Source organism: Trichosurus vulpecula, chromosome 9 (assembly GCF_011100635.1).
Source record: "Trichosurus vulpecula isolate mTriVul1 chromosome 9, mTriVul1.pri, whole genome shotgun sequence".
Taxonomy (NCBI): Eukaryota; Metazoa; Chordata; class Mammalia; order Diprotodontia; family Phalangeridae; genus Trichosurus; species Trichosurus vulpecula.
The window spans coordinates 71,554,690-71,578,277 of record NC_050581.1 but is presented as its reverse complement, the minus strand read 5'-3'; the positions used below and the strand labels follow the sequence as shown (position 1 = coordinate 71,578,277).

The 23,588-nt window shown below is 48.6% G+C and overlaps 1 protein-coding gene across 1 annotated transcript; it reads left to right on the top strand.

The window, feature by feature from the left end:
• The first annotated feature begins 1,211 nt into the window (after positions 1 to 1,211).
• Positions 1,212 to 7,179, top strand: LOC118832149 (sericin 1-like). Its single transcript, XM_036739569.1, has 5 exons — positions 1,212 to 2,303; positions 3,417 to 3,438; positions 3,544 to 3,571; positions 5,283 to 5,334; positions 6,930 to 7,179. The coding sequence occupies exons 1-5, from the start codon at positions 1,212 to 1,214 to the stop codon at positions 7,131 to 7,133; spliced, it is 1,398 nt and encodes a 465-aa protein (XP_036595464.1). The 3' UTR covers positions 7,134 to 7,179.
• Positions 7,180 to 23,588: the final 16,409 nt, after the last annotated feature.

The following is a 23,588-nucleotide window of genomic DNA, read 5'->3' as shown; positions in this document are numbered from 1 at the left end:
CCAGGGTGGTATCCATTATTTCTCAGGAGTGCTCTGGACCTGGCTTAAGGCTGTGACCACCATGGGTGGCATTCAGGGAGAAGGAGGAGGAGAAGGTGGGGAATAAAGCTAATTTCCCACCCATCCCCAATCAGCCTCCTGCATAGTGGGGCTGAGTTTCATTCACTGGCTGGGTCTCATTTTCTTGGGGAAGATGACGGGGTCAGTGCCCATGCCCACACCCAAGGGCAGTTCCTGCTCCCCTCTACCTTCAGGTCCTTCTATTCCTCCCATAGTATATCCGAGGAGTGAAATAGGGCTGAGGGAGTGAGGTAAGTAGATTAGGGGTTGTAGATGGGGTAGAAAGGGGTGGTAGAAAGGATGGAGTTGGGGGAGTCTGGAAGGAGGGTGGTGGGTGATTTCCTGAGACTTTCTCCTACTCACACCCACCCCCTTTTGCCCCAATTAGGAGAGTTGTTTTATTCTGCCTCAGCCCAGGGCTAAGAAGGGGCCACCTGGGACTGTGTGCGAGGGTCTCACCCCCTATTTTTCTGAGGCTCAGGAGCTGCTACTTGGGAGGAAGAGGACCTAGGAGCCATGGGTCTCCCCACCCAGTTCCTGGCTCTGCTGCCGGGACTATGCCTTGGTGAGCTGAGTGGGTGGGCAGCCTTACCCAATGAGCCTTCCTTCTCTCTACCCCTTGCCTCCTCTTTCTCTGTCCTTTCTCTGTTCTCTCTCCCCTAACCTTTTCTTTCTCTACACAAAACATAGAGTGTCATAGATGGAAGAGACCTTAAAGATTATCTAGTCATACCCCCCACTCCCATCCCTACCCCTTTTATAGATGGGGAAAATTGAGTCCAGGGAGAAAAGACTTGCCCAAAGTCACACAGAAAGTTAGTGGCAGAACTGGGAATGGAATCCAGGGCTCTTGAGCCCCCCAGTCCAGGGCCATCTCTATTTCCCTTCTACCCACTCATTTTCTATCAGCTTCCCTTGGGTGAAGGAGGACCTCTGGAGGAGAGGGCATTAGGGTAGGGCAGACCTCGCCAATGGTGCTGATCCCAAGAGACCCCCCCAAAATACCTTTACATGTTTGCTTTGAGGATATCTCCCTCTAGCCCCAGTGTCCACCCTTCCTCCATTCCCCTCAAGGCCAGCCTGTGTAGCCCCTTCCTTGTCTTCACCCATGCTGTACAGGGCTGTCCTGGGCTGCAGGGAACAACCCCACCATGGGGAACAGCACTATCCTGGGGATTACTACAACAGGGACTACCACCAAAGGGACCAACGCCACTACAGAGACCACCGTGGGGAACAATGCCACCACAGAGAACAATGGTACCCCGGGCAACAGCTCCACTCGGGGGAACAGTGTCACCACGGAGAGCAACGGCACCTCGGACAACAGCAGCAACACCTTGGGCCACAACATCACCTCAGGGACCAAACATATCTTGGGGAGCAACGCAATCACAGGGAGCAATGCTACCACAGAGACCAAAATCTCGGAGATCCGCAGTATCATGGGGAAGAATATCGTCGCAGGGATGCGTACTACCCTGGGGAACCAAGCCCAGGGGACCAACAGTATCACGGCGAGCACTACCGCCACAGGGATCAATGTCCTGGGGAGCAAAACCTCAGAGATCAACGCTTCCATGGGGAACAATGTCACTATCAGGATTCAGGCCCCGCAGAGCAACAGTATCTTGGGGAATACCACCGACAGCCAAATCCCGGAAAGCAGCGCTACCTGGGGGAACAGTTCCACCATCGAGAACCAAGCCACGGAGAACAGCGGTATCCTGGGGAGCAGTTCCAGCACATGCAACCAAACCACACAGAGCAGCGATATCTTGGGGAGCAACGCCATCACTCCGGAGAACGTTTCCGTGGGGAACGCCTCCTCGGAGAGCGTCTCCATGGGAAACAACGGTTCGCTGGGGATCAGCACCCACTCTGGGAACAACACCCCCATGGAGACCAGCGCCCCCACAGAGAACAAAACCCTGGAGAATATCATCACAGAGAACAATACTGCCGTGGGGAACAGTTTCACCACAGGGAACAACAGTGCCACCCCGGGGAACAAGCTTACCACAGAGAACCACGACATGTCGGGGAACAAAATTTTCGAGAACGTCAGCCTGGGGACCGTCTCTACAGAGAACAATGTCTCCTTGGGGATCAGCGAAGACACCTTGGGGACCAGTGCTACCACAGGGATTCAAGTCTCGGGGACCAGTGCTACCATGGGGAGCGCCAACACAGGGAGCAAAGCCTTGGGGAACAGTACCATCCCTTTGGAGGACGACACCCCGGTGAGTTAGAGCCATGGGGGTTGGGAAGGAGCTGCACCTGTTGACTGGGGTTGGAGGCGATGGGGGGGGGGGCGGGGTGGGAGGCTAAGACCTAAGGCCCTTTCTGAGTCACATTCCTCCTATTGCTATCCTGGGTTCCAAATTTCTCCAGGAGAATTAACTGTCTAACTGTGCTCCTGATGGCTTAGACGCAGGGAGAACCCAAGGCCCAGACCACACCCTGGTTCTATCTTGTTGTGAGGATCAGATGAAACAGTGCCCTCCAAAGGCTTTGCAAACCCACATCATGGGATTGGGGTGGGTCTGGTGCTGTGATTTCATTGGCTTGTAAGGAAACTCCCTCCACCGAAGCAGATCCCATGTACTCTAGATCCTTTGGTCTGAGTGTTGTCTGGATATAGTGAGGAATTTAGTGACTTGCCTGGGCCACACAGCTAGTATGAGTCAAAAATAGAACTTAAACCCAGGACTCCAAAGCCAGCTCTGTGAGGACGGAATGCTGCCTCTGAGAAATGCTATTAACATTATTTATCATCATTATCATTAATATTACTATTCAGAGCTGGGGTCCATCCAGGGTACCTTGTGGTCTGGGCAGGAGCAGACCTACTAAGGACTAATGTGAACCGAGCCAGACTGGTTTGGGCTGGAGGGTTTGCTTTTAACATGTTGAGGAATTCAGCTCAAAGGAAAGAGCCCTGAACTAGGTAGGGGTCAAGAGTCCCGGGTTCCGGTGCCAGCCTTGCCACTAATTTGCTGGTTGGACCTGGAGTTCACCACCTTTCTCTGGGCTGTAGTTCTCACTTTCTGTCGAGTGAAAGTAGTAATGCCTGCCCTGCTTCCCTCCCAGGGCTGCTGCAAGAAATCAAATGAGATGATAGTTGGGAATATGGTCTCTAGACTATAAAGCTCTGCACGTATACGAGGAGTTGTTATTAGCCCAAATGGGATCTTCTTTTAAAAAGGCATGGCCCATGTGTCCTCCTTCTCCTGGATCCCCCAACTGGTTGGCCCAGAATAGGCAAGGAAATAGCACAGGAAAGATGGAGGGATGGTGGGGAGGAAGGCCATGATTCAAGTCGTCAGATATCTCTTGTTTCTTTTCTCCCTTAGTGCCGGGGCACTGGGATAAACGGTGAGTATCTCTTGTCTTAGAAGCATATACCCTCCCCCTTTTTTCCCCTTTCTTGGGACATTCTGAGTCAGGAATCCTCACTATACTTCCCTTCCTTCCCCCCAGAAACAGCACTGTGCGGTGGTGAGCCCAGGTAAGGAGGAGATTATTTCACTTTGTTTCTGAGCAGGCCAGACCAGCCCCTCGGGTAGGTGGGTAGGAGGGAGTTGGGAGCTAGAATTCTGGGGATCCAGGGGTTGGAGGCCAAGCGTTTGGGGGACAGAGGCGGGGAATGAGAGGATTCAAGGAGTAGGAGTCCTGAAAGTGGGAAGTCAGGGGAGCCAGAGCTGCAGGGGGCTAAGGATTTAGGGAGAAAGGGTTAAGAGTTCTGTAGAGCTGGGGACCCATCAGGTCACGGAACTTGGGGTCAACAGGGAATCTAGGGACCTGAATTGCTGGGGCCTCAGAGGTTGTCTCTATAGAAGAAATATGCTTACCAATCACATTTTTCCTAGAAAGCAATCATTCACTCAATCAACAAGCATTTATTCATTAGTCACCTCTAGTCACTTCCTCCTTCCCCCTCTCCTGCCCCAAACACACTTTGGGGCTTTAACCTTGGGACTTAGTTCCTTTGTCTCTCCTATTTGTTCTTCTGCTTAGTGTATGAGCAGAGATGGCAGCCCCTTCTCAGCTCAGGTGTCCTGAGGCCACAATGCCTCCCCAACGTCCAGCATAGCCTCCGCCCTGAGTTGTATCCCAGGGGCAGAGGAGAGACAAAATTAGGCTGGGATATATCTCCTCCATAGACCTGTCAGGCCCAGAGGCCCCTGCCCCTTTCCCTGGCCTCTGAAAAGTCTTACTTCTCTGTCCCCTTCCCATTACAAGTACCCTTTGGTCCAAACCCACCCTACACTCTGTTGGCCTAGAAGGAGAAAGGCTTTCCTTAGTGCCTCAGTACTATCCCTGTACTTGTTTCTGGTAGCCCAATTCTCTTAAGCCCCTTTACTCCTTCCTCTCCCCCTCCCCAAACTCATACTGGTCCTCGCTCTTCCATCTATTCAGCATCCTCAGACAACCTATCCACACCAGCATGAGGTCTGCATAGCTATTCCTGATTTAGCTACACTGGGCAAAGGGCTTCTCACCCAGCCAGCAAGCTTTTTAGCAAAGCCTTTGAATGAATGAGGAAGTGAGGGAGTGAAAAGCATGTATTAAGTCCTTACTATGTACAAAGCATTGTGCTAAGCATGGGGGATACAAATAGAAAAGTAAGGTGAGTCCTGCTCTCAAATGGGGAGATGTAACATATAGAAGGGTTTGGCTGTGAGTTAAATGGAAAAGTCTTATGGTCCTTGACATTTTTCAGGTAAATAGAAGCAATACCAAATCTCACGGTCTGTTGCTGCTAACTGTTACTAGCTTCCTACTGTCCACCCATCTCAGGTCTGGGGATAGCTGTAGAGGGTAGAGGACATAGAGGGGAGAGGAAGTTGCTAGGTTCTTAATGAGAATGTAGTGTTCCCCAGGTTCTAGCCACACCTGGTGGCTTCTCAAGAGAAGTAGGGGGCAGGTGGGAGAATATGGATAGTCCTAAGCTATATACTACACTGATCTCCCCTCTAACAGGGAGCCCCAGAGAGGTGCTGACGGAAAATAGAGGCAGCAGAGTCCTTCATTCCATGAAGCTCTGACTCTTCCATTGAGTCCAGCAGCCCTTGGGTCCCAATGAGAAGTCTTTGCATTCATCCCAGATGTTTAACGATAGACAGTGTTCAGCTTGTGCAGAGGGGCTAGCAGCCAAGTAGAGGGTGGGATGTGATGACTAGAGGGTGAATCCCCCCCCTTTTTTGCCTGTTTCTCAGCTCTGGAGAAAGTACAGAAGACATCAGCCTAAGGGAGTTTATCTGCAACAAGGTGAGTAGGAGGCCCTATGGACACTATCTCCCAGGCTTTCTCACCTGCCATGCCCTCCCTCCCTGCTCCTTGGAGGCTAGAAATGCCCCCTTCAAAGTTTTCCTACTGCTCTCCAAAAGCCCCAGCTCCTGATACCTCTGACCTTGGAAATTCCACACAACAGCCTGGCTTCTTGGGAACATCTTTGGACAGAGTCCATTTCCTCTTCCATTCGTACCAGTAGTTCTGGGAATTCTCTCCTATTTCCTTGCCTCAGTTTCCCCATGAAAGCCCTGGGATGAGTTGGCCTTGAGCAAATCATAACCTTTGTGGGCCTCAGCTTCCTCATCTCTAAGGCTCATTGGGTTGGGCTAAGCACTTGGGTGGCAAAGTGGACAGAGCACTGGGCTGGAGTCAGGAAGACCTCGGATACTTAATGACCTGTGTGACCTTGAACAAGTCACTTAACCTCTATTTGCCTTAGTTTCCTCCACTATAAAACCGGAATAATGGTAACACTTGACTGCCTGGGGCTGTTGTGAGGATCTAATGAGATGACATTTATAAAGCATTTAGCCCAGTGCCTGGCACACAGTCGGTGCTATGTAAATGCTGGCCATTACTATCGTCGGCATTATTATTATTATTCTATGAAGCAGCTTTGTGGAGGGGAAAAATGTAGAGCTTATGGTCGCAGGCTTTGAGTTACCTCCTAGCTGAGTGACCTTGGGCAAGTCATTTAACTTCTCTAGGCCTCCGTTTCTTCATCTGTAAAATAAAAGGGTTAGACTAGGTGGTCTCTAAGAACACTCCCAAATCATATGATCTGTAAGGTTCTTTACTTTTCTGGAAATCTTTTGAATGGGGAAGTTCTGAGAGGTAGGGCACTATGTGGTGGGTCTGAACACCAGGGGTAGGAAGTCCGTGGAGGAGGAGAAGAGCCTTGAAAGGGATGGGGAAGGTGGCAAGGCCTAGAAACAAGTTCTGACAACTTAGTGGTTTTGTGAAGCAGCAATCCAGAGTGTGTCTGGGGTTGTGGTTGAGGGTGGGTGGGGGCCTAGTTCTGTGGCCTCTGATACCCTGTGGTCCCTGTTCTCTTCCATTGTTGACATTGTCTTCTGGATTCTGATCCCCAGATAGCCCATGAGTCCCAGCTGACCAGAGAGGAACTAGATGTGGGGCTGGGCAGGGCCCAGTGTAAGGATCCAGGGATGGCACAGACCCTGACCCTAATCTTTAGCTATGCCAACCTCACAGAACTCCAGGGTGCCCTTGGCCAGGTAACTGGGAGGAGACCTGCTGATAACAGGGTGGGTGATGGAAGAGGTTATGATGGGCTCAGGACAGAGGACGGGGCAATGCCTCATGTTTCACAAATCCTAGCGGCCCAGGATTTTTAACATGCCTTCTCTTGATCTCAGGCTGAGTGGCTTGATGAGGGGAGGGAGATATGCCCAGTAAATGGCCTGGCATTTAGACTGTCTTGTACCTTTCCCTCAGCCTCTTGCCTCTGTTTCCCTATGGAGGTCCTGGCCCCAGTGTCTGGGCCTTGGGTGGGGCTGCCCACAGACAAGTGGATAACCTGTATCTGGGGGAAATGCTTGTGTTTGTTTCAGCTGAATGACTCTGCCTGCCATTTGATCACTATGAAGGCTTTGTGGACCATTATGCTACAAGGACGCCTGGATTTTAAGGACACCGCATCCCTGCACTGGTGGTTCCAGGTTCTCCTCCGGCGCTTTCTGGTATCATTGTCCAGAGAAGATCTACGATGCCTCCCCCTCGGTACCCTAGGCTGTGAACAATACCAGGCCATGTAGGTTTACTAGGCACTGGACCCCTTTTCCATCTTCCCAGAACCTAAAAGGGGAGGCTAATCAAAATCAACAACTTTATTTCCCCCAAGGTAGAAGGTGTTTGGGCTTTATTTTCTCAAAACAGAGAACCGGATACAGAGTCTTGGGTTGTGGCTGGGAGGTGGAGGGGAGAAATAGAGAACGGGAGATGGTTCTGTCCTTAAGGAAGCCCTTAGTCTGTGGCTCTCACCCTTGGTCTGGGCAGGTTGAAATATAGCCCTCACTCTCAGTGAGTTCAGTCTCAGTAGAAGACACTTCTCCCTTCCTTGGGAAATATTTAGTCTGAGGAGAGATCTGCATTCTCTACCCTCGCCTAGGGATCCTTCCTTCTGAGAGAAAATACAGTCTCTACTCAGCGACCTGGCTCCCACAAGTCTGAAGGGGAACCATGGCCCCTGTCTTCACAACTGAAGGAGCCCTCAGTCTGAGAGGGAGACATAATCCCCCATCAGAGAGCCTCCCGTTCTAGGTGGAGATTCTGCCTCGGCCCTCAGGGAACCCCCTTCCAGAGGGGGTGATGTGGTCTCTGCTTTTGGGGAGCTCCCAGGTTGAAGAAGAGACCCTGCACCTTACCCTTAGGAGCCCCTGTTATGGGTAGTGTTCTTACCCTGAGGGAGCCCTTAGCATGAGGGGGAGTTCCCTTTCTCCCCCCTTCTGAGGGGGAGACATAGCCCTTGCCCTCAGGGAGCCCCCAATCTGAGGAAGGAGACCCTGCCCTCATAACTAAAGGGGAGATAATGGCCTCTATCCTCAGGGGACTCTCTGTCTGAAGGAAAGACATGACCCTTGCTCTCAGGGAGTGCGCTTCCTAAGAGGAAAGACAAAACCTCTGTCTCTGATAAACTCACACAGTACGGAGCCACATCACCGGACGAAGGACTGGCAGAACCCGGAGGTCTCCATTACTGGGCACATAAATTGTTTTTCCAATCAGGCTCCCACCCTAAAGCCTCAGGCATCCTGTCTCATTCTCACACACATTTCCATTAAAGGTTTAAATCTGTCTCTTAGCTAAGTCTAGAAAAGCAAGGAAGTCAGACCTGTCCCATCAATCCAGCTACCCCCCTGCATATGCCCTGTCTCTGACTCTCAAGGTCTCCTATCCCTTGGGAACCAATGAGAGACCTTTGCAAGCCCCTCCAACCATGGAAAAGGTAGTGAAGCATGTTGTGTAAAGGCTTATGCTTTGTGGCCAGACACCTGGGTTTTGGTCCTGCTTCTGCTTCTAATCCCTTGGGTGACCTTCGGTAACCTTTTCCTCCTCTTTGGGCTCTTTTTTCTACAAATGGGAATACCAACCTGTCCTTCTACGGCTGCTGTTTCAATATTCATGAACGTCTCAAACTGCAAGATTCCATACAGATGTGAGCAGGACGAAGGAGGGCCAAGAGAGTGAGGACTAATACACATAGGTGGGAGAGGTCAGGGGGAAAGACCTGAAGGTGTTTTTTGGTCTGCAAGCTGAGTACAGATCAAAAGTGTGATTGATTTTTAGCCAAAAAAAGCAAATGTGTTGTTAGATTACATTAATAGAAATATCTTGTCTAGAACAAGGTGAGGGGAGCACCTCCCACCCTGTGCCCTGATGAGAACACAGCCGGTGTATTGCTTTGAATTCCGGGCACCATGTTTTAGGAAGAATATTAATGAACTTCTGAAGTGTGTCCAGAGGAGAGCGACCTGGGGACTCATAACTACAATACACGGATCGTTTGAAGGAATTGGAGAAGATTTCAGTCTGGGTAGAGGAGGAGGGTCCGTCGTTGAAGAGTTATTATTAGCCTTGCTCTAATTAGCTCCCAAGGACAGAAGTAGAAACAGCAAGGGCAGGAATATAGTATAAGGAAGACCTTGCTAACAATGAGACCCATCCAGCGATGAAATGGACTGCCTCCTAAGGTATCAAACCCTCTGTCATGGGAGATCATCGGGCAAAGCCTAGAGAGCCAATCATTGGATGTGTTATAGTGAAGATTCCCTTCTGTGTTGACATTAAGCTCCAAAATTCTATTGTGTCTCACCCCTCACCTGGTACCTCCCATTCTTAGACCTGGAGAATATCTCGGGGCTTGGGACTCTATTGCTTCCTTTTCTTTAAAGAGGTCCTCAGGCATAAGGTCAAAGGCCTTCTGTGGGGTGGGGTTCCACCCAGCCTAGATCAGGGGAGCCTGACTCTACCTACGATCAGGTTACCGATGCTGTGTTTCCCCCTTTCTCTGTCACCAATCTAGCCTCATGCCTATATCTTGCCTTCTACGGGACACCTGTCTCATTCTCCTATAACCTTGAGCAGGGGAGGTGCCCCCCTCACGTATATACACACTGCACACTTTTACAGTCTGCCAGTCCCAATGGTCATGCCCAGCCCTTGTGGTACACTCTCATTGTCCTCTCTGTAGGGGACAATGGGGCAGGGGTCATCTAAGGGTCAGGTTGGGGGTGCTGGGGTACTGGAGGAGGGCCATGTGAGGATCTGCTTTTCTGAGGAGCCGCCGGGGTTGTGCCCCAGTGTTCAAGGGCTGGATATGGAATTTGAGGGGATGAGCCAAGAAACCCAAGAAGCTGTCTACACAACTTTCCAGTGGCCTGTCCTGACACGCCTGAACACCAGTGGTGAGAACACTTCCCCCGCTTTCCTCCTCTTCTTGGCTCTCTCTACTTTATAGTGGAGGAAAACAGGGAGAGGAAAAACTGAGTTGGGAAGGAATGGAGGGTGGAGGGTGGAAAATGGCAGTGGTGGGGAATGAGAAAGAGGAAGAAATAAGTGAGTTGGGGTGGGACAGCAAAAGGGGATACAAAGCAGAGGGAGAAACAGTAAGAGAAATATAGTAGAGCTTGGGGGTTCATGGGAAGAGAGTATAGAAAAGAGAAGGGATGGAAAATGGAGAAACTAAGCAAATTGGGAATGGAAAATAGACCAGAGGAGGATATCAATCAAAGTATGTATGGAATAGCTCAATAAAAAATGGACAGAGAAGGTCTAGATGGCCTATCAGTCCCCATAGCTTGCCCTCCCTTCTGCATCTGCTCCCTGATTGCCAGTATCCCACTCTACGTATCCTACCATGGATGTATCTCATGCTGGGATGGATGCCTGGCTCCTCTCTGAAGCAGTGATGGGGAGGGACCACTGGTGATGTGCCACATCTCTGCCAGGTCTAACCTGTGTTCCAGAGATGAACAGCAGCACAGCCTGGTTGGATGCCAACCTTGGCCAATTTAGCCGATATGCCACGTATGGGGACCTGGTTGCTTTCAACACTCAATTTGATGGGGTAAGTCCCAGTACGAGGAATGAACAGGGTAATTGAGGGACTTTGGAGTTTTAGGGCTGGGTATATTCCTAGGTCCTATGATTTCTTAGTGTTCACTCACCCTCATCCTGGGACTTAATAGGCAATTCTGGTCCATGGAATAAGGGTGAATGTTTCAGTGAAGGTTTCCACAATCCCATGAGGGTCCCCTGTTTACATATCCAGGGCTGGTTTTGCTCCATCACATTGCTCGAGGTGAAGTAGGGGAATAGGATGAGTGGGTGGATAGTCACTGGCCAGATTTAGATCTTCTTTTGAGTTCCAGAATTAGGGATCAGCTGGTGTCTGGGGTTAGGGAGCACTTCTAAGTTAGTTTGGAGCTGGGGTTGGTTTAGGACCAGGATAAGAAGTTAAGATCCAGGGTCTGGACTCAGTCTGTGACTTGGGTTAGGGCTCTCTCTTGGGCCAAAGCTTAGTTGGGTGCCAAGGCTAGAATTGATCTGAAGTTGAAGGTCATCCTGTGGCCAGTCAGAGGCCAGTTCCCTGTTAGAGCCTAAGGCCTGAGGTGTTCTGGGACTGGGATCTGCATATAAAGATAGGGTCAGTTTAGAGCCAGGCCTGGAGATCAGCCAGGGACTAGGATCATGAGATCACAGAACTAGAATAAGAGAAACTCAAAAGCCATATAGTCCAACCCCTTCATTTTACAGAGGAAGAAACTGTGGCCCAGGGGGTGTGAAATGATTTACCCAAGGTCACACGGGGGACAGAAATTGGACCCAGGTTCTCTGATTACAGAGACAATGTTCTTTTCACCATTTTACCTATGGCCAGGCTAGATGCAGTTTCAGGGGTTAGACTGCAGCCTGGGATGAGGTTTGGTCTCTTGGTTGGCTATGAGTCAGTCTGTGGCCAGAGGTAGAACATAGCCTGAGGTTAAGACTCTGGCCAGGTTTAGAGGGCAGTCTGTGCCCAATGTTAGGGCTTACACTTATACCAGAGTTTGTACCAGTTTTTGCCTGGGGTCAGGTCTCAAAATGAGAGGCAGTGTATATAGTGGACAGAGGGCAGGCCTTGGGGTCAGGAAGGCCTTGGTTCAAGGCCTGCCTTGGATACGTACTAGCTGTGGAGCCACGGAGGACCCACTTAACCTCTAGCTGCCCCCAAACAACTAACTAAGCGTATGAGTTACAGATGAGTTGCTATCTGCATTGATGGAGGGAATTCCCTGCTTCAGGTAAATCATTTGTCTCCCCACCAAAAAGTCCCAGTACGTAACCAGAGATAGGGGTCAATCTAGGGCTGGGTTTAGGAGTCATTTTGATACCAAGTTTTTCCTCAGTGGAAAAGTAACCGATCAGTTAGGAGGATTCACCTTGACCTTGACTGTGACGATCAATAAACATACTCTTCCCCAGAGTTTTGGTTGATGCTTATGGCTTGGTGCCACCTAGCGGCCTCTTTCCTGTGAGTCAGAGCTCTTCGCCAATCACTGCTGTCTGATACAGGTGGATGGCCCAAATTGGCTTAGTCCTGGCCTAGTCCCCTTATCTGCCTTCCCCCTTTGCTTGTCCCCAGCTCCAAGCCCTGGACCATCTCACCTTGAGGCAGCTGGCTCAGCTTGCAGCCACCTATGGTGCCTGAAATGAGACTGAGTTGGAGGAATTTCCAAACAACTTCACTCATCAGGTAAGGACTGGTTCTGTCCTCCACCGCTCACATCTGAACTCAGACCCTGGGCTGGACTCTCCAGCATCTGTCTTCCCACTTTTTGGGAATCCCGGGCAGCTCAGGCCGACTGTGGGACATGGCAGGTTAAATCCAAGTGTCTGTCTGTGATCAGCCTGGCTTTGGCTTTGGGCAGGCAGTGAATGAAGGAAATGGACAAAGTTTGGGTGAGATGAGCTGTTAGTTATCTTCCAGCCCGAGATCTATGGTACTACGACATTCTTTTGTATTAAACATTGCCCTCTCTCTGTGGTCCTTTTTTAAACTACAGCCTCCTCCAGGAGGTAATTTAGAGGCCATCTAATCCACATACCTCATTCTACAGATAAAGAAGACAGGGCCACAAAGGGGGAGTGGCTAGAGCGCCGGACCCGAAGTCAGAAAGACTCATCTTCCCGAGTTCAAACCTGGCCTCAGACACTTCCTAGCTGTGTGACCCTGGGCAATTCACACCACCCTGTTTGCCTCAGTGTCCTTATCTGTAAAATGAGCTAGACCACGCCAGTATCCTTGCCAAGAAAACCCCAAATGGGGTCATGAACAGTTGGACACAACTGAAACGGCTGCACAACAGCAAAAGTCCAACTGTGTCATTCATAGATGAAGAAAACAGGCCACTGAAATGAAGGGACTTTCCCAGCCATGATTTGAGGCCAGATCGTCTGTCTCCAAAGCCAGAGCTGTTTTAGCTATGCCGTGCCATAGGGGTTGGGGGTGGGGAGTGTGTAGGATGAATGCAGGGGCTCATAGAGGACCCACACCTAGGCCTGGTGCTTCTCTTGATTCTTGGTGAAATTCCTAGGGCAGCAACTCCTCTTTGCAACAGATCCAGCGGACCTTTCCCCTGGTTCCAAGACTTGCATTTCTTGACTTTCTCAAGCCTTGTTGTTGGGGGCAGTGTGGTATAGTGAAAAGAGAACACTCTCTGGAATCTGAGGACCTGGGTTCAAAACCTGCCTCTGTTACCTGTGTAACTTTGAGTTGCTTAATATCTCTGGGTCTCCTTTCTATCATCTATAAACAGATGAGGATGGACTTAAATCTGACCTGAGACTCGTACTAACTGTGTGACCTTGGGCAAGTCACTTAATCCTGATTGCCTCCTCCCTCTCAAAAAAAGTGACTCACACCAATGTACAAGTCATCCCAAAAGGACCCTCTGTCCTTTTAGGGGCCTTTTGCCAGCTCAGTGCCATGGGTTCTACCTGCCAACTTCCATTTCAAAGGCCTGAGCTGGATCTGTATGCCATGCCTTAAACCCTGTGCCCTGGAATGTAAAGCATGCTGGAGGAATGTGTTGGCTCCTTAGCACTTAGTTCAACAAGTGCCCTTGAAGAGTTTGGCCTTTGTTTCCTTTGATTAATTCAGTGTCTTTGAGTCTTACTAGTTGCTAAGCCCCAGGCCCAAACCCCTATTAGGTGTAAAACCTTAGTGGGTGTGGATTGGCAACTAAGGTGGGGCCCAAGGTGGGGCTAACTCCAGGGAGGGCCTAGTTTACATGTCTGGGAGAGCAGAGGCTCTTAGACCACGTGGGTTTAAGTCCGCCTCTCTGTGACGATTCTAGGTCATGTGGGTGAGTCGCATGTGTGGCTCACCCCTGACGCTGCAAAAGATATAAAAACCAGGGGTTAGCTGTTTGTTCTTTGGAGCTCATTCCCACACAGTGGTGGTGAGTGTGACTCTGGGCCAGCCCTTGTTCTGAGCTCCCGGGCTGAACCTAGATGTTGGTAACTATGAATCTGTATTGAGTCTGTCTGTTGATGTTTGTACTTTGTATTTTGTTCTGAAGTTCAGGGTGCTGGCTTTTTCCCCTGAACTAAGTGAATGCTGTCTGTATGCTGGATTAAAGTAAACTTGTCAGCCCCTTTAACCCTGCTTTCCTTATTAAAGCAGATCAAAAGAACCTGTGCTTTCCCAGCGTGCCGGCAGCTTTCTGGGTGCTGGCTGTGGGTGGATCTTATACCCCCACAGAAGCTGCTAGCCGGATTGTGGAAACAAGGAATCACCTCAAAAGTTGACAGTTTTGGTCACAATGCATAGACAGCTACAATCACACACAACTCCTACCAATCCTAAGTGAAAGGGCTTTTCTATCCTCATACCTCACTACTCTTCTTTAAAACCCATACTTTCACCATGGGTTTCCTTCTTAAGGCAAGGTCTTCCTGGCCTCCCCCACCCCACTCCTGTCTATAGGGAGCAGCTCCTTTCCTTGTAGAAGGGGAAACACATAGGAGAGAGAGAGGCTCATCACCAACCCTCAGCTACCCCCAAGGGCCCATTTATCACCTAGCAGCTGGTATTTGGCAAATGGGCTCCCTAGGGACCATTGGGCAGGGAATTCAGCTCCCAGACCTCCTGCCCTGCTCTGCCCTGTAAGCAATTCAGCTCCAGGGTGAGGGGACTAGAATCTCCTTATCTCCATGATTTTCCATATACTCCCACCTCCTGTCCCTGGCAGACCCCCTGCCATCATTGTCTAGAGCTAGAGGTCCTTCTTTCTTTCTGACCTGGGGAGGCTGAGGCCTAGAGAAGGGAAAAGATTTACCCAGGGCTAGTCACACAGTGGGGCCAGGAAGAGAGGCAGAAATAAAACCCAGGCCTTTAGGTCCAACGTGCCTCTCTAGAGGTAAGGGGAGACTGCAGGTGACTTACTTCATGGGGTAGGAGGCCTGGAGCGCTCACCCCCAAGCACTCTCTCTAGTCATGTTGATTGGATGCTGAGCATGTGTGCCTAGCCCTGTGCTAGGGAGGGCTTCCTGGAGGAGGTGAGTTGGGAAGAGGCTGGACCTCAGAGCTTGGAATCATTTGTGGCTGCAATGACTACTTAAAACTAACACTCCTGAAACAAAAAGAGTAGAAGATGCGCACGAATAACAAAAAAAAAAGTGACATATTGAGTATAATGACAATAACTAACATTTATGCAGCCCTTTCAGGTTCGGGAAAGCATGTTACAAGTACTGTCTCCCTTGAGCTTAAACAGCTCTGTGATCGTCATCCTCATTTTAGCAGTGAGGAAATTGAGACAGAGAGAGAGATTAAGTGACTTGCCCAGGGTCACTCGACTGGTAAGTGTCTGATACTGGATTTGAACTCAGGTCTTCCTGACTTGAGCTAGAAGCAACCTCAAATCTGTACCATCCAGGACCCTGATCAGTGGCACACTAAAGCTTCCTGAGAACAGGGGCGGTATCGTCTTCTGTTCTCTGTTCTTCACAATGACATAGATTCAACACAGTGACCCAGGGATCTACAGAAGGATCCTGGGAGTTGAGCTGGGCTGAGTTGACTCAAGAAGATGGAAGAGAAAGGAACACTAGTTTTAGAGTTAATCTAAGTTTGAACTCAGCTCTTGCACTTACTACCTATGAGCCCTTGGGCAAATTATTCAAATTAAGATAATTGGACCATAAATTTAGGGAAAATAAGGGATGTTGGGGGCAGCTAAGGTGGCATAGAGTGCCAGACCTGAAGTCAAGAAGACTCATCTTCTGGAGTTCAAATCCAGCCTCAGACACTTACTAGATGTGTGACCCTGGGCAAGTCACTTAACCCTGTCTGCCTCAGTTTCCACATCTGTAAAGTGAGGTGGAGAAGGAAATGGCAAACCATTCTAGTATCTCTGCCAAGAAAAACCCAAATGTGGTCATGAAGAGTGAGACACAACTGAAAAACAACTGACCAAAAGGGACCTTGGAGGTTACCTAATCCTACCTCCCCATTCTATAGATAGTCGCACAGATAGTGAGTGGCATAACTGAATCCATACTCTCTGACTTCAAATTCAGTGCTCTTCCCACTAGACCATGTTGCCTCTCTAAGGCAAAGTTCGAGGACTTTGGGTCCCTGGGATGCCTTTGGGTATTGTCTGAAATCTCATCCTTAAAGCCTAAGATGGGAGCCTGAAAATGTAGAGTTGGTCCGTCAGGGACCCTGGTTGTTGTCCAGGAAGACAGACAGCTCCCAGGGATGGTGTGGGGAGGGGTTGGGGCATCCTCCTCCACCATTTGGGGTGGGATGCCCATGCCCATTCTGCCCATCTCCCTCCTTCTATCCAGGAGTCATTACCAAACGGGACCAAGGAGGTCATTGAGACTAGATTCTCTTTGATGACCAATGGCAGTGTCTCTGTGGCCACGTGGACAGACGTACGGCCATTGTTCTATTTCTGTTTCCTTCAAAATGAACTTCTCCCTACAGAGAACACCCGTTGCACAGCCTTTCAAGCCATGTGAGTGAGCCCCCGGGCACTCTGGCAGGGTGGGAGTGAAGGGGAGGTGGGGGACAGTGGCAGGGATGGGGATGGAGCACATCTGGAAATCAATGTCCATTTTCTTCTAGTTGGGAAGAAATGAACAAACTGGTGCTAATGCAGAGGATAATGATCAGGATGACCATTGAAGCTTTAAGATTTAGGGGGCTTGAAACCATACTTATGGGGATCAATTGAAGGAAATAGGAGTGTTTAGTTTACAGAAAAGAAGACCCTAAAGGAAACATGATTGCTGTTTTCAAATATCTGAAGGCCTAGCATGTAGCAAAGGGCCTGTGCTCATCTGATCTGGCCCCAGAGGGAAGAACTAAGATCGATGGGTAGAAGTTACAGGAGGGTGGATTTTAGCTCAGGAATGTAAACTCCTGGAAAGCAGGGATTGTTTCCATTCTCTTTGTGCCTTCAGCATGGAGCATACAGCAGGTGTTTAATAAATGTTTATGGTGGATCAGTTGGTTGAAATATAAAGAGAAGCTTTCTAAAAATGCAAACTGTTCAACAATTAAAGGATCATATCTCTAGAGTCATAAAGGACATTAGAGGTCACCTAATCCAACTCCTTCATTTTACAGACGGGAGAACCAAGGCTTAGAGAACTGATCTCACCCAGGCAAGATCTGAATTCAAGTTCTCTGGTTCCAAATCCAGTGCTCTGAGCACCACATCAAATAGTAGAGGAAGCTCCCTCAGTAGAATAGATTGCCTTATAAGGTAGTGAGTTCCCCATCTTGTGAAGCATTCAAGCAAAGGTTAGGTAACCAGTTGTCAGACCTGTAAAGAGGATTGCTTTTTCAGGTATGGGTTGGACTAGACTACCTCTAAGGCCCCTTCCAACTCCAATTTCTTTGTTCTGTGTCTCTCCTTCTCAGTGTGAGTAGTGGTCCATCTATCTTGAAGGGTCGGGAAGAAGAGGTATATCATCACATCTACTCCTACCTGACTGGTAAGGCCCTGGAGTGGAATGTGAGTCAATGGGCCTAGAAGGCTTAGGGGAGGCTTTCCTGGGGGAAGAAGAAAGGAGTTGGGCTCATCCCAGACAAAACTGTGAGAAAGGCAGAAATGGCCTCCAAGCCTCCCCTGCTTATGCCCCCACGCTTCCCAACCACTGCCTGCCCTCCACTCTCTTCCTGCCTCTTCCCATGTGCTTGTGTGTTATGACTTCTGGTCTTTGTCGTGATAGAATCATAAGATTTAGAGCTCAAAGGACCTTGAAGATCAATTTGCTTAGATTACTCATTTTACAGATAAGAATACTGGGGCCTACAGAGGTTAAGTGATGTATCAAATGAGATAATCAAGAGAGTGCTTGGCACAGTGCCTGGCACATAGGTGCTATATGAATGCTTATTCCTCTCTCCCCTTCCCTTTGCCTCTGTATCAGATCATAGGTCTATAAGATTTGGAACTAATTTGATAAACTAATAGGTTAACGATTACCTCCCATTTGCATTTTAACAGTGTCCTTCAGTGTCTTAGCCCAAAGGGTGAAGTTTCTAATGATGGAATTTCAGGCCCTGTGATAGCCCATAGGGAATATATTTGAAGGCAGTGGTATGATGGTAAATGTTTAACAACCAGTTGGGGGGTAGAGGTGGGGAAGGTAAGCAGGACACGTTTTTAAATTTAATCTGTGTTGTTTACATTTTCTCAATCATTTTATTCAGTCTAGACAATCATCAAAACAATAAACCAAGCATATGCTGATTTCTCACTGAAAATTTAACTTTTGGCTCTCTGGAGCCATTCTAATTGACTCCAGAATTCCTCTGTTTAAAGGTCTCCAGTCCCATGTACTCCACTTAGGTCTGAACCCATGTCCCCATTTTGATGATTTCCTATGGTCAATCCCTCAGATACTCAGTGCAGACCCCAGTGTTACAAGCTCAGTGATCCCCACGCCCCTGGCTGGTTCACAGCCTTCTTGGGTTACTATATCCACCTGAGCTCTGTTGATGATATCTGTGACTTCTTGGGCTGTGACCAGTAATTGGTGAGTGTCTTCTCAGAGTCAAGAGGTTTGGGCCCAACCCCACTGGGGGACCAGACAGATGGACAGTCCCCCTTAGTTGGGATGTAGATCTGAACTAACCCGACATACAGAGCAGAAACCAAAGGCCTCCCTCTGGGGATAATTTCCTAGCTTGTAGGTGACTCAGACTAACCAGATCACACCAGTTGCCATTTATCAGAATTGTGGTTTGCCCAAGTTGGGTTTTTCTTTTCCTTCCTCCTCCCACTGTCTTTGACCCTTCCCTCTCTCAAGGGCCTTCCTCTTGTTCCTCTTGCTCCCTCTCCTCCTCCCAGATCAGAAAGGAGACAGAGGAGTTTCTGAGCCTCCCAGCCCTTCTGGTAGACCTGGTCTCTGCTTTGCATTAGGCCTGTGCCTGGCTTCCAGAAGATTATTCTGATTTTGTTCTCTTGGCCTTGTTCATTCTTCTCCAGCTGCAGACCACTGGCCTCTCAACAGGACAGCCTGCAGCTGTTCAGTCAGCAGGACATCCCCAGGAATGTGATGTGGCTATTCACCTCTGCTATTCTGGCCGAGACCCCTAACTTCACCATCTCCGAGTAAGGGGGGAATGGGGGTGGGGTGGGGTGGTTCATGCTGCGATTGCCCCTACAGAGAAGGAAAAAAGAGAGACTAAAAAAGAGAGAAGCAACCTGTTCATGTTTAAGTTTACGTAAGGAGTCAGGACTGGAACCAGGACTAGAGCCCAGGTCTTCTGACTTCAAGTCCTGAGCTCTGGGTCAGGCTATTTTCAGTGGGTAACTTAAAAAAAAAAAAACAACATAGCAAATATTGAGTTCTGGGCCAGGTTCTTTCTCCCCCTGAAAACAAATTTGGTCCCTTTCCCCAGGCTGGGGAAAGCAGATCCATTTTGGTATCAACCAGAATAAGACATCACATGGAAGGTAAATAAGCCCCCTAAGCCCATGATATATTCTGAAGTCATCTGGTGATGGTTTGTGTAGAACAACAACTAACACTTATACAGCGATTACTAGGTGCCAGGCGCTGTATACAGCGGTTTTGCAATGATCATCTCATTCGATCCTCACAACAACCCTGAGAAGTACATGCTTTTATTGTCTTCATTTTATGGATGGGGAAACTGAGGCAGAGATTAAATGACTTACCCAGGGTCACACAGTTAGGAAGTACCTGAGACTGGATTTGAATTTCCTGACTCCAGGCCCAGCTGCACTATGGCATCGCCTAGCCGGGCCCCATGAAGTAGGTGTGTCCATTGATGTAGCTAACCAAGAACTCACTTCATTGCTTGGGTCATGGCATTAAGAGCTAGAAGGGACCTTAGAGGTCATTGGTGAACCCTCCCATTTTATTGATGAGAATACTGAGGCATAGAAGGGCCCAAGATCACATGGGCCACAGCTGTTATTTGAACTTTGGTCTGGCTCTAAGCTAAGGCTCTTTCCTCTAAACCAGGGGTGGGGAACCTGCAGCCTCAAGGCCACACATGGTCTTCTAGGTCCTTGGGTGTGGCCTTTTGACTGAGTCCAAGTTTTATAAAACAAATCCTTTTATTAAGGAGGCTTGTTCTGTGAAGTTTGGATGCAGTCAAAGGGCTGCACTTGAGGACCCTAGAGGGTCACATGTGGCCTCAAGGCCGCAGGTTCACCATCCCTGCTCTAAACCATGAGCCTCAACCAAGGGCAATTTGGATTCTTGACTTCAGTTCCCCATGGACAGATTGCAAGAGGCTTGTAAACAGCAGAGAAAGAGAAATCACATTTTCATTTCATTCTCATTGGTTTCCTTTGCAATCCTGTGTATTTTAGTTTGTTCATTTAAATATATTATTCTGAGAAGGGGGTCCACAGAATTTACCAGGAGGGGTCTGGGACATAAAAAAGGGTTAAAGGGCCTCTGGGTCCGCTAGGAGACCAGACTCCTCAACCCTGAGGGAGACCAAATCCTGCCCGCTACTGCCTTCATCTGACACCCTTCTCTCCCACAGGCTCCCAGACAAGTTCCTATGTTTCTCACCTGAGGCCTCTGCCCTCCATTCCTTCAGAGAAGAGACTTTATGGAAGGTTATAAGGAAATTAAATGACAACTGTGGACCTTCCAATAGGACTGACATGGATGCCTGGGGCCTAAGGGCCTCTTTGCCTCCTGCCCGGCAGGTAGAGGGCTCCTTTTACCTAGACTGGGATTAGGGAGTTAGTCTGTGGCCAGGGTTTGGGGTATAAGGGGTGGAGAGTGGGGGCGGGGAATCAGCCTGTGTCAGGGAAATTATGTTTCTTTGTTGGGGTCCTTTAGTAAAATCAAAACTGTGACCTTGTCCATGTTAATGCTGTATTTTAAGCCTTGAATTCACTGGCCACATTGCAGAGCATGCTTCTGGAATATCCCAAAGTGATAGATTACAGTTTTTCATGAGATTCTCCCCAGTCTTCTAGCTCTCTAGGTCTAGAAGTCTCTACTTTGGTCTCAACTTCTTCCTTTGTTCTGTAGCCCATGCCCAAATTGCTTTGTTTGGGCAGTAACTATCATCTCCTTTCTCCTAGCTGGCTACTCTGCTTGTGGGCCAGATCCCAGAATTTAACCAGAGCATCCTCGTTGCCCTGAGCCAGCAGGCAGTGGGCCTGATGAAGGGACAGATTACTACGTTTTCAGAGGAGGATGTCGCTACATCTGCGCAGGCCCTTGGGAGAGTCATTGTATGGGACCAGGGGCAGGCCTATGAGCTAGTGTCCAAGCTTACATCTGAGCAGTTCCTGGTAAGAGGCTGTTTAACTGCTTCCTAGGTATTGTCTGTCTTTCTCCCTTCTCTCTCTCTGTCTCTCTCTGTGTCTCTCTCTGTCTCTCTGTCTCTCTCTGTCTTCTCTCCATGCCCTGGGAGAAGACCAAGACCATACAGATGTCAGTCATCTCCAGGAAGGAGCAATTCTGTCCTGCCTCACCCCATCATACACCATCTCATTCCATCTCATCCCATCCAATCCCATCTCATTCCATCCCACACTAGACCATCCCACATTATCCCATCTCATTTCATATCCCATTCAACCCCAAACATTCCACTCAGTTCCATTCCATTGTCTTCCATCCGTTCCATTTCTGTTCCACATTATTCTTCATTATTCTGTTTCAACCATTCACATTCATGGGTCGGCTAGGTGGCACAGTGGATAGAGTGGTAGACTTGGAATCAGGAAGAGCTGAGTTCAGATCCAGCCTTAGACACTTATTTAGTTGTGTCACCTTGGGCAAGTCACTTAACCTCCATCTCCCTCAGTTTCTTCATCTGTAGAATGAACATATTCCTGTTGTGAGGATGAGATAATCCTTGCAAAGCACTTTGCAAACCTATAAGTGCTATAAAAATGCTGTCATCATTATGATTGAAACCAATTATTACTAAGCCTTCAGGCCTTAGCCATATTCTCAGTCATGTATTCTTCTCAGGGAAACTGAGGAAGGAAGAGATGTGGTCCTAGTCCTTCTCTAGACTAAGAACTCCCTTGAGTTCTTAGTCTAGAGAAAGCACTGAACAGTGAGTGCAAGGCTGGACTGTAGGCTCTGGGACTAAATGGAGGAGGTCGGAGGAAGAAAAGATTCTTTGGAAGCCAGTTGACATCAGAGGGTTTCTTATCAGAAGTAGGCCCTTCCACTTGGAGTCCCTACCTTCAAAGCAGGTGAGCAGCATAGGTGCCCTGGAAGAATTACAGTCCCCATTTCTTTAGCTCCAGGAATTGGGAGGAGTTGGCTTCAAATCCTGCCTCAGAGACTTATTAGCCATCACTTGCCCTGGGCTGGTCAATCTCTCTCAGCCTCAGTTCCTTCATCCCCCAAGTAGGGATACAGCACCTACTTCACAGGGTTATTCTGAGGATCAAATGAGATAATATATGCACAACACTTTGCAAACCTTCGATCACTTATCATTATTTTTAAAAATTTATTTATTTATTTTTAGTTTACAACATTCAGTTCCACAAGCTTTAGTTCCAAATGTTCTCTCTCTTCCTCTCCTCCCCTTTTGCCCCCTCCCCAAGACTGCATGCAATCCAATATAGGCTCTACATATACATTCACGTTAAACATATTTTCACATTAGTCATGTTGTAAAAGAAGAATTAGAACCAATGGAATGAACCACAAGAGAGAAGAAACAAAACAAAAAAGAGAGAGCAAATACTTTGCTTCAATGTGCATTCAGACTCTGTAATTCTTTCTCTGGATGTGGATAGCATTTTCCATCATGAGTCTTTTGGAGCTGTCTTAGAACATTGCATTGCTGAGAAGAGCCAAGTCTATCAAAGTTAGTCATCAAAAAATGTGTCTGTAAGTGTGCACAGTGTTCTCCTGGTTCTGCCCCCTTCACGTTGCATTAGTTCATGTAAGTCTTTCCAGGTTTTTCTGAAGTCTACCTGCTCACCATTTCTTATGGAACAATAGTATTCCATTACATTCATATACCACACCTTGTTCAGCCATCCTCCAATTGATGGACATACCCTCAATTTCCAATTCTTGCCATCACAAAAAGAGCTGCTATAAATATTTTTGTACATGTGGGTTCTTTTCTCATTTATATGATCTCGCTGGGATACGGCCCTAGAAGGATCACTTATCATTATTATTAAAACAGCTCAAGCATCACTTTCAGCAGGAGGCCCCCAGCTGCTAAAGCCTTCCCTGCTAAGGTTACTGTTAAATTTGTATGTGAGTGTTATGTGTGTGTGTATGTGTGTATATATGCACACATATACACATAGAAACTGGAGACCTGAGGGTCCAAATCATAGGTGATATTAGCTGTGAAGAGATGTTAGCAGGGAGCCTTGGGGTGGGGATAAATCATGGAGGACTGCCTGGAAGAGGCAATAGATTTTGCACTTTTTCTGGAAGGAAAGGAAGATTGCTGATGGGTGAATCTTTGAGTAGAGGAGTGTGACCTAAGGAAAACAGTGAGCTCAGCCTCCCTGCTGTACCCCCAGGGGAGCCAGGCAGGAGGAGCAGGTGTGGGATTGTATCATGGGGGCCCTGGGGAGAGTCTAGTGTTACCGTATCATCTGGCTCATAGAACCACCCCATACACTCCCTTCCCTGCCCCCCGCTCAGAAATCCTGCTTGCCCCTGGCTCCCTGTTGGCTTCTAAGGCTACAGGCGAAAGCTGTGCCATGCCTTGT

What these genes read in the sequence shown, in the direction of transcription:
- LOC118832149 (XM_036739569.1), top strand. Translation starts at nt 1,212, where the DNA reads ATGGGGAACAGCACTATCCTGGGGATTACTACAACAGGGACTACCACC. An exon ending in CTTTGGAGGACGACACCCCG is followed by an intron (nt 2,304 to 3,416) that starts GTGAGTTAGAGC and finishes TTTCTCCCTTAG; the next exon opens with TGCCGGGGCACTGGGATAAA. An exon ending in CTGTGCGGTGGTGAGCCCAG is followed by an intron (nt 3,572 to 5,282) that starts GTAAGGAGGAGA and finishes CCTGTTTCTCAG; the next exon opens with CTCTGGAGAAAGTACAGAAG.